The 10,884-nt window shown below is 31.1% G+C and overlaps 1 protein-coding gene across 1 annotated transcript; it reads right to left on the bottom strand.

Annotated features, from left to right (window-relative positions):
- Positions 1-100: 100 nt before the first annotated feature.
- LOC111689787 lies at positions 101-7,279 on the bottom strand. Its single transcript, XM_023452249.2, has 4 exons — positions 7,192-7,279; positions 2,861-3,195; positions 2,414-2,753; positions 101-1,249 (listed from the first exon to the last, which is right to left on the bottom strand). Exons 2-4 carry the CDS (start codon positions 3,187-3,189, stop codon positions 902-904), a joined length of 1,017 nt encoding a protein of 338 aa, XP_023308017.1. The 5' UTR covers positions 3,190-3,195; positions 7,192-7,279; the 3' UTR covers positions 101-901.
- Between the last annotated feature and the right edge of the window lie 3,605 nt (positions 7,280-10,884).

The following is a 10,884-nucleotide window of genomic DNA, read 5'->3' as shown; positions in this document are numbered from 1 at the left end:
CTAGTCTATAGTCTATAGTCTAGTCTATAGTCTAGTCTATAGTCTAGTCTATAGTCTAGTCTATAGTCTAGTCTATAGTCTAGTCTATAGTCTAGTCTATAGTCTACTGTTTAGTATATAGTTTAGTTTATAGTCTATAATCAAATCTATAGTCTAAGTTATAGTCTAGTCTATGCTCTTGTCTATATCCCAGTATTAGTCTACAATTAATACATATTTTTAATTCTAAAAAAAAATTAGTAGATTTCAATATTCCAATTTCCCATGCCTGGCTGCTAAAAGTTTGTTTTTGTAACGAAAAATATTATGGAAATAAGTACATTTTAGTTTCGGAACATACATTTGCGGTTAAAAATTAATTCACTTGCTTATTAATTAAATTACAACTTTAATAATATTGCTAATTAGTAGAAGCGTTTTGATGAAAATGCGTTTTAAATTCTTTTACATTCCTCTCAATCTTCATAAAGATGAATTTTTTTTTTAATTTAGAAGTTGAATCAGTTTTTAGAAAATAAAGAACGATTTGTTTTAGTTGCTTATAACTTTTGTAAAAAGTTAAAATATTGCTATGAATTTGTTTGCTTTGTGATTAGTGATTATTGTTTAAAATGATTATTGTTTAAAATAATCATGTTTTTTGTTGGTGTTAGTATCTCTTATTGTAAATGTTTGCTTGAGTTTTTGTTTTTTTTTAATTAAAAATTCGTGTTTCGTTGTAATTTCGACTGTGCGTTTGGATATTTGAGTTTGTTTGCCACCTGCTCCTTTTTGAATTTTTTTCTTGCATAACCGAAACCACTTTTTTAACTTTTTAAATCAATTTAAAATTATATAAATTTCAACATTTAATTATTCCAACCTTTTTAAAATAAACTTTGTTGTTGCTATTCCTTTTAACTTAAATATTCTGTCCATTATATGAAGAGGCATCACTGATGCGTCTATTCATGGTGGTGGTCTTTCTGTTGAGAGTGGCAGTTGTATTGAAATTGGTCGGACGTTGTAGTGTACTTGCTGCACTGGACTGATGAGTACGTGGATTTGATGGATAGTAGTTTAAAGGTGCCATATTGGGATTGTCAATACGTGTGGGCGATGAGACTCGAGGGCGTGGTGATGCTCTTTGCATGGAGTTGAGAATTTCCTGAGGCTCTTGATAGCCGGAGTCCATATCATCGTGATAGGAATCCATTAGAGGAGTAGGATCTTCATAGTCGTAGTCGATGAAGCCATTGTTGTCGAAGGACTGTAAGGAAGAAAATTCATTGAATAAAATATGATCATAAGATCGAGTTCTATTATTAGTCAGTATTGCGATTAGGACAGATATACTATGAAAAGATATATAATAAGATTAAACATAAAGTAGAAGAAGTGGAAACAAGACCATATAGGGAATATAACTGGAAAATGTCTGGGATTAGGTCTAGGAATAAGAGTTGGCGTTTGAAATGAAATAGGAATAAAACCATGATTTAGATTGTAAATGAATAAGGAATTGGACTAGAAACCCGACTAAAATCTCATTTAGTTACAACGTTCCATTTCGTGACGGATCGGCTGTGTTTTTCATATAAAAACTGAACGGAAATCACACAATCAAACTAAAGACTTGCACCGGTTTTTGTAAGCGAAAAGCGAATCAGCTGATTCATCACGGTACGGAAAGTAAAAAGTATCTGAGAATGTAGAATATTACTAAGAATACGAGGCAAGGATTACGACAAGGAATTGGACTAGGAACAGTACTAAAAAGAGGAATAACACAAGGACTAGGAATATGAATAAAATTAGGAATATTACTACGAATATGATTATGAATAGTATTTGGAAGAGAACTATTAAGAGGACTAGTAATAGGAATATTAACAGGAATATGACAAAGAATAGAACTACGAATTGTAATTGGACTTGGAATGGAATCAAGTCCAATTCAATCAGTAGTCTGGTAGTTGAGCTATGAATAGAACTATGTTTATTATTTTAAACAGGACTAGGAATCGGACTATTTATAGAAATATAACTAAGGATAAGTTAGGTTGAGGGTTTTGTTGAGGTTAGAACTAAAAATGAGACTAGGAGGAACTTAGTTAGGACAAACTTAAAAGGAGCACTAAAATAAGTAATATAGTGATCCTATATAGATTAAATTACTCTTGATCAGTCAGTGACACATTACTTAGTAAAAATTCGAGTTAAAAATTTATACAGTTATTCCATTTCCTTTAATATCAAAATTTTAGAGAAAAATGATTTAATAATAAACAAGATTATTTCTATATACACGGCTCTAACTCTTAATTCCCTAAAATAGTTCAAATAACTAAAAAACTTCAGGCCAATGAACTTCCATTACAAGCACCAAACATTTTTTGTATAAATCTTTAATAATTTTACACGAAAAACTTACCTTAATAGGAGTACGTTTAACATAATCACGATATGGTTGATTTGGTGTTTTGGCACGATAGTCGACAACCTCATAGTGACCCGCAACATCTTGTGCACTTGTTGCCGGATAGTCGGAAATAAAATGGCGTGTACCATGCGGTGTTAAGGTGGCCCACAACAGGCGACTATCACTGGCCAATTGACTCTGCAGAGTATCACGACTATTAGCCGAAGTGCAGGGATATAAGATACCACCAGCCATAAAAGGATTCGATTTCGAGGGTTCACCCAAAGCTGACATGGTGCCCTGTTTTATATTGCTATCGTGATAGCTTAAATTACAGCTTGAGAAGAGAGTACTGCAATAATAACAATAACAATATTAATAACAACAATATAAAAACCACACAAATGATTAACAAACAACACGTTATGCTTAAATACCATTTAAGCCTTTTCAACTTACTCGCGACATTTCAATAGAATAACAGCCAGTAGTCCACCCAATATTAAAACACCAACACACGATGATATCAATACAAACAACCAGGTATTTTCCAAACCGTTGCTATTGGCTCCAGTAAATTCAACAAATTCCATGCCACTTTCACGGGGATGAGGATTCGGATCACACATGAGTGTTGCGAAACATGGATGGGAATCATTGGTGGTCGGCACTAAAGCAGCAGTTTTGGGTAATAGAAATGATGGTAGTGGTGGTGGTGGCATTAATAGTATAGTGTCCGGCGGTGGGGGTCCACTAAAGCCGCAATTACCAACGCAATTACCCAGCATTGTGGTCTGTGAATTATAGAAAAACAAAATGAAAGAAAAATCAACATGCCATCCATCATTATAAATATTAAATACATAGTTTCAGTTTAAATTCAAAAATAAATGATTTAAATGATAAATTAAATAATTTTCTGCACGTAGTTGTTAAATTGAAATGAAAATGTTTAAATTTTAAATTGTTTCATTAAATACCATTTAAAACATTGAAATGATTTCAGAGTATTTAAATAAATATATTTGATTGATGCTTCCAAAATTTCAGAATGCTTTCGAGCAATTATTCCTTTTGAATAAGCAGTTGACCAAATTCTAAATGGGTACTTCAGTTTGTTCTCATGTATAATCAATATCCTATAGTGTATTCTATAGTATAATATATAGCCTTGTCCATAGTGGAGTCTATAGTCTAGTATGTAGTCAAGTCCGTATTCTAGTCTACTGTATAGTCAAGTCTATGGTCTAGCCAATAGTCTAATCTATAGTCTAGTCTATAGTCTAGTCTATAGTCTAGTCTATAGTCTAGTCTATAGTCTAGTCTATAGTCTAGTCTATAGTCTAGTCTATAGTCTAGTCTATAGTCTAGTCTATAGTCTAGTCTATAGTCTAGTCTATAGTCTAGTCTATAGTCTAGTCTATAGTCTAGTCTATAGTCTAGTCTATAGTCTAGTCTATAGTCTAGTCTATAGTCTAGTCTATAGTCTAGTCTATAGTCTAGTCTATAGTCTAGTCTATAGTCTAGTCTATAGTCTAGTCTATAGTCTAGTCTATAGTCTAGTCTATAGTCTAGTCTATAGTCTAGTCTATAGTCTAGTCTATAGTCTAGTCTATAGTCTAGTCTATAGTCTAGTCTATAGTCTAGTCTATAGTCTAGTCTATAGTCTAGTCTATAGTCTAGTCTATAGTCTAGTCTATAGTCTAGTCTATAGTCTAGTATTTAGTCTAGTCTATTGTCTAGTCTATAGTCTAGTCTATAGTCTAGTCTATAGTCTAGTCTATAGTCTAGTCTATAGTCTAGTCTATAGTCTAGTCTATAGTCTAGTCTATAGTCTAGTCTATAGTCTAGTCTATAGTCTAGTCTATAGTCTAGTCTATAGTCTAGTCTATAGTCTAGTCTATAGTCTAGTCTATAGTCTAGTCTATAGTCTAGTCTATAGTCTAGTCTATAGTCTAGTCTATAGTCTAGTCTATAGTCTAGTCTATAGTCTAGTCTATAGTCTAGTCTATAGTCTAGTCTATAGTCTAGTCTATAGTCTAGTCTATAGTCTAGTCTATAGTCTAGTCTATAGTCTAGTCTATAGTCTAGTCTATAGTCTAGTCTATAGTCTAGTCTATAGTCTAGTCTATAGTCTAGTCTATAGTCTAGTCTATAGTCTAGTCTATAGTCTAGTCTCTATAGTCTAGTCTATAGTCTAGTCTATAGTCTAGTCTATAATCTAGTCTATAGTCTAGTCTATAGTCTAGTCTATAGTCTAGTCTATAGTCTAGTCTAGTCTATAGTCTAGTCTATAGTCTAGTCTATAGTCTAGTCTATAGTCTAGTCTATAGTCTAGTCTATAGTCTAGTCTATAGTCTAGTCTATAGTCTAGTCTATAGTCTAGTCTATAGTCTAGTCTATAGTCTAGTCTATAGTCTAGTCTATAGTCTAGTCTATAATCTAGTCTATAGTCTAGTCTATAGTCTAGTCTATAGTCTAGTCTATAGTCTAGTCTATAGTCTAGTCTATAGTCTAGTCTATAGTCTAGTCTATAGTCTAGTCTATAGTCTAGTCTATAGTCTAGTCTATAGTCTAGTCTATAGTCTAGTCTATAGTCTAGTCTTTAGTCTAGTCTATAGTCTAGTCTATAGTCTAGTCTATAGTCTAGTCTACAGTCTAGTCTATAGTCTAGTCTATAGTCTAGTCTATAGTCTAGTCTATAGTCTAGTCTATAGTCTAGTCTATAGTCTAGTCTATAGTCAAGTCTATAGTCTAGTCTATAGTCTAGTCTATAGTCTAGTCTATAGTCTAGTCTATAGTCAAGTCTATAGTCTAGTCTATAGTCTAGTCTATAGTCTAGTCTATAGTCTAGTCTATAGTCTAGTCTATAGACTAGACTATAGACTAGACTATAGACTAGGCTATAGACTATAGTCTAGTCCATAGTCTAGTTTATAGTCTTTAGTCAAATCTATAGTCAAGTATATAGTCAAGTCTGTGGTCTAGCCTATAGTCTAGTCTATATTTTAGTCTATAATAGTCTATAGTCTAGACTAGTCTATTGTCTAGTTTATTGTTTAGACTGTAGTCTTGTCTATAATCTGGAAGCTAGAACTGACCTGAATTAGAAATGAACTACAACTTAATTAAAACTGAACTAGAACTAAACTAAAACTGAACTAGAACTGAACTAGAACTGAACTAGAACTGAACTAGAACAGAACTAGAACTGAACTAGAACTGAACTAGAACTGAACTAGAACTGAACTAGAACTGAACTAGAACTGAACTAGAACTGAACTAGAAATGAACTAGAACTGAACTAGAACTGAACTAGAACTGAACTAGAACTGAACTAGAACTGAACTAGAACTGAACTAGAACTGAACTAGAACTGAACTAGAACTGAACTAGAACTGAACTAGAACTGAACTAGAACTGAACTAGAACTGAACTAGAACTGAACTAGAACTGAACTAGAACTGAACTAGAACTGAACTAGAACTGAACTAGAACTGAACTAGAACTGAACTAGAACTGAACTAGAACTGAACTAGAACTGAACTAGAACTGAACTAGAACTGAACTAGAACTGAACTAGAACTGAACTAGAACTGAACTAGAACTGAACTAGAACTGAACTAGAACTGAACTAGAACTGAACTAGAACTGAACTAGAACTGAACTAGAACTGAACTAGAACTGAACTAGAACTGAACTAGAACTAGAACTGAACTAGAACTCAACTAGAACTGAACTAGAACTGAACTAGAACTGAACTAGAACTGAACTAGAACTGAACTAGAACTGAACTAGAACTGAACTAGAACTGAACTAGAACTGAACTAGAACTGAACTAGAACTGAACTAGAACTGAACTAGAACTGAACTAGAACTGAACTAGAACTGAACTAGAACTGAACTAGAACTGAACTAAACTGAACTAGAACTGAACTAGAACTGAACTAGAACTGAACTAGAACTGAACTAGAACTGAACTAGAACTGATCTAGAACTGATCTAGAACTGAACTAGAACTGAACTTGAACTGAACTAGAACTAAACTAGAATATTCTAATTCCGCAAATTTTTAAGGTCACATGATGATGTGGAAAAGGTACTTTTTATTCCATATTTTCAGTTTTGAAACTTTATGCCGCCTAAGACAAATTACCTTTTAATCCGTATTAAATTTTATTTACTAAGGATGCTAACTAACGATTCGCACTTTTTTAAGCATGCTAACTAACGATTCACACTTTTTTTGTTCATATTAATAAATATTTACCTCTTTACAGATATCTACTACATATTGTAAACAAGGCAACTCAAACTTTAACCGGCCTACATTTGACCTATTTAAAGGGAGTGGCTGAAAAACTTAAATTTTTATAATGCAAAATACATCGACGTTTACTGCAAAATGTGTTAAATTATAAATAAAGCACTTTTTCAAGGGTCGTCCTTATTTTAGAAACATTTTTGATTAGATTTATTATAATATTGGCAAGAATTTTCATAATATTATAAGATTTTATTACCATTTATTTTGCTATGTGTAAATTTTCTTATAATTGGTTTTGATTCCGTTTCTTTATGTTCAGGGATTGTGTATATATCACATTATTACCTGTAATTTGGGGAGTGAGTAATTTGCTTGTTTGGTCCTTTTTGGAAAAATCAATTTTCAACAAAATATATTCACATTTAATTGAATATTATCAATGTCTTTTTAAAAGTTTTTGTTTTCTAAGAGCACTTTATTTTTGTAATATTTATTTAAAATTAATTTTGCTAATTAAACTTACTTTATATTTAAAACACAAATTTTCCCAAAAAAAATTTTCTAAAGGAATTTTCTTGACTTTCGTTTGTGGTTACCTCTGCGAATTGTGGTTGAAATGGAACTGAAACTTTAAAGGAAAACAAGGATACTGTCAACTATAATGTGTATTATAATGACAAAAATATAAAGCGAGAAAAGAGAGAGAGAGAGTGCAAAAGCTTCAGGAGCAAGAGCTCAAAGACAAATAGACTTTATTTAATTAAATAAATTGGAAAATGTTGAACAATATTAATTAATATATTTCTTTTAATTTAGTAGACAATTTTTTAAATTACTATTTAATATAAAAATATTAAATTTTTGTTAATTAGTTACAAAGGGCGCATGTCTTGCCTTCTCTCTCTCTCTATGTGTCTTGTACCTTTTATTCCATTCCTTTACTTTCTCACCTCTCTATTGGGGGTTGTAAGTGGGTGATGGTATCAGATTACATATGTTGCTTGCTGTATGTGTTTGTTGTGAGTGCGTGAGTATTTGTTTTGTTTTAAATTTAACGGTACATCTACTTTTTTGTTTTGTGCTTAATGTCCTTATCATTTGGAAAAGCACGAAGATTGCTGCAGTAACTGCTTTTTATACCCTACCATCACTCTACCAGTAAGGTGAGTATTATGCGTTTGTTCAGATGTTTGTAATGATTTATAATATTTAGTTAGTTACTTAGTGAGTTAGTGAGTTAGTTAGTCAGTTAGTTAGTTAGTTAGTTAGTTAGTTAGTTAGTTAGTTAGTTAGTTAGTCAGTTAGTTAGTTAGTTAGTTAGTTAGTTAGTTAGTTAGTTAGTTAGTTAGTTAGTTAGTTAGTTAGTTAGTTAGTTAGTTAGTTAGTTAGTTAGTTAGTTAGTTAGTTAGTTAGTTAGGTAGTAAGTGAGTGAGTAAGTGAGTTAGTTAGTAAGATAGTTAGTTAGTTAGTTAGTTAGTTAGTTAGTCAGTTAGTTAGTTAGTTAGTTAGTAAGTTAGTCAGTTAATCAGTTAGTTCGTTAGTTAATTAGTTAGTTAGTCATTTAGTTAGTTTGTTAGTTAGTTAATTAGTAAGTTAGTTAGTTAGTTAGTTAGTTAGTTAGTTAGTTAGTTAGTTAGTTAGTTAGTTAGTTAGTTAGTTAGTTAGTTAGTTAGTAAGTAAGGTGAGTATTATGCGTTTGTTCAGATGTTTGTAATGATTTATAATATTTAGTTAGTTAGTGAGTTAGTTAGTTAGTAAGTTAGTTAGTCAGTGAGTTAGTTAGTTAGTTAGTTAGTTAGTTAGTTAGTTAGTTAGTTAGTTAGGTAGTAAGTGAGTGAGTAAGTGAGTTAGTTAGTAAGATAGTTAGTTAGTAAGATAGTTAGTTAGTCATTTAGTTAGTTTGTTAGTTTGTTAGTTAGTAAGTTAGTTAGTTAGTTAGTTAGTTAGTTAGTTAGTTAGTTAGTTAGTTAGTAAGTTAGTTAGTTAGTTACTTGTCATTCCAGTTCTTTCCTACAACTGATCACATCGCTAAAGTAGATGTAGGATATCATATACGTGCCCACGACCGACTATACATATATTCCTACTTATTTCTTGTGTTTTTCTTCTTTTCTCTTATCCCCCTTCCCCTTTATCTTGGTCGTTGAAAACTCGTGCTCTAAGTAAACAAACAGATGGATAAACGAAAAAATAAACATAGAGTAAAAAATCTAAAAGAAATACAACATTTAGCAAATACGCACACAACACCACCCCTTATACTACTGTTAAAGTTCAAAGATAATGACGTTGTTCTTCTTGTTCGCAACATAGATGGTGATGATGATGATGTTGACAATTTTCGGCATATGCGTTTCTGTTTCTTTAATTAACTATTTGGTTTCTGTTATTTCTAGAGAAATTCTTTTCCATGAAGATTAGTTATTGTTGTTTCTAAGTGCGTTGATGTTGTTGTATATAGAAACATATTCTTCATTAATGTCAATAAAAAAATGTGTCCTTTTCTTATTTAATAAGATTGCATACAAGCAAGGGGGAGAGGGGGGTTAATGTAAGGGAGTGAATTAGTTTTTAGTAATTTGGTGGAACATCAATGTTGTTTTAAATTAATATCTAAAAGGAAATAGTTAAATGTTAAAACAATAAAGATAAATTAAATTAATTGCTGTAATATTTTAAGAGAATATTAGCAAATTGTCGACTTTTTCTAAACAAATACGTGTGATTTGTCATTATTTTAATGATAGAGATGAGGGAATGCAAGGGATTTTGCTAAAATTTTAATAATTTTAAAAATTTTAATTTTAAATCTTAAAAGAAAATAAATATTGTTTAAATAAGTTATCAATGTAAACAATTGTTGTGTTATTTAAGAATTTTAGTCTTAAACTACATGTGTATTAGGGTGGCATCGTATGTATGGTGAAGAAACAAGTTATTGAAGTTTTACTCGGAAGTTTCTTAAAATTTATTTTTTGGGGTCAGTATTTGATGAGCTAATTTTTCTAATTGTATTCATTTGTTAGTTTTTTATATAATATTAACAATTTTTATATTTTTATTTTGGGCCGCCCTAAAATTTATAATAGCTAATGCAAAATTTCGTTATTTTCGTTGAACAATAATTTTTTAATATTTTTATTTTATGAATAAATTTATAAACTTATTTTCAGTTTAATTTTGAAAACGAAATATTAAACATCAATTTATTTTCGCTGTGTAGTAAAAAAGTATTCAGTTATATAAAAATACGATAAAATTTTTTATCGAATAATACATAAATCCAGCGATTGGATTAAAACAATGTTTTTGAAATATATTATTTTCTTAACATGCATCTGCAAAATGTTATTTGAAACCGGGGTGATTATTCCTTTTTGTTAAAACGCATAATTTATTTTTTAATTTAAAATTAGTTTGTAATTAAACTAATTAATTAATTAACTAACAAACTTACTAACTAACTAACTAATAAATTAACAAACTAACTAACTACTAAAACTGAACTAAACTAAGCTAAAACTGAACTAGAACTGAACTAGAACTGAACTAGAACTGAACTAGAACTGAACTAGAACTGAACTAGAACTGAACTAGAACTGAACTAGAACTGAACTAGAACTGAACTAGAACTGAACTAGAACTGAACTAGAACTGAACTAGAACTGAACTAGAACTGAACTAGAACTGAACTAGAACTGAACTAGAACTGAACTAGAACTGAACTAGAACTGAACTAGAACTGAACTAGAACTGAACTAGAACTGAACTAGAACTGAACTAGAACTGAACTAGAACTGAAATAGAACTGAATTAGAACTCAACTAGAACTCAACTAGAACTCAATTAGAACTGAACTAGAACTGAACTAGAACTGAACTAGAACTGAACTAGAAGTGAACTAGAACTGAACTAGAACTGAACTAGAACTGAACTAGAACTGAACTAGAACTGAACTAGAAGTGAACTAGAACTGAACTAGAACTGAACTAGAACTGAACTAGAACTGAACTAGATTTGAACTAGAACTGAACTAGAACTGAACTAGAACTGAACTAGAACTCAACTAGAACTCAACTAGAACTGAACTAGAACTCAACTAGAACTCAACTAGAACTGAACTAGAACTGAACTAGAAGTGAACTAGAACTGAACTAGAACTGAACTAGAAGTGAACTAGAACTGAACTAGAACTGAACTAGAACTGAACTAGAAC

The sequence above is a fragment of the Lucilia cuprina genome, chromosome 3 (genome assembly GCF_022045245.1).
Source record: "Lucilia cuprina isolate Lc7/37 chromosome 3, ASM2204524v1, whole genome shotgun sequence".
Classification (NCBI taxonomy): domain Eukaryota; kingdom Metazoa; phylum Arthropoda; class Insecta; order Diptera; family Calliphoridae; genus Lucilia; species Lucilia cuprina.
Note: the sequence above shows the minus strand (reverse complement) of the source record. Positions and strands in the feature narration are given on the sequence as shown.

Coding starts and splice junctions, on each gene's coding strand:
- LOC111689787 (XM_023452249.2), bottom strand. CDS start 3,189: ATGCTGGGTAATTGCGTTGGTAATTGCGGCTTTAGTGGACCCCCACCG. Junction 2,754..2,860: donor ATTCTATTGAAATGTCGCGA/GTAAGTTGAAAA, acceptor TTATTATTGCAG/TACTCTCTTCTCAAGCTGTA. Junction 1,250..2,413: donor TTAAACGTACTCCTATTAAG/GTAAGTTTTTCG, acceptor TCTTCCTTACAG/TCCTTCGACAACAATGGCTT.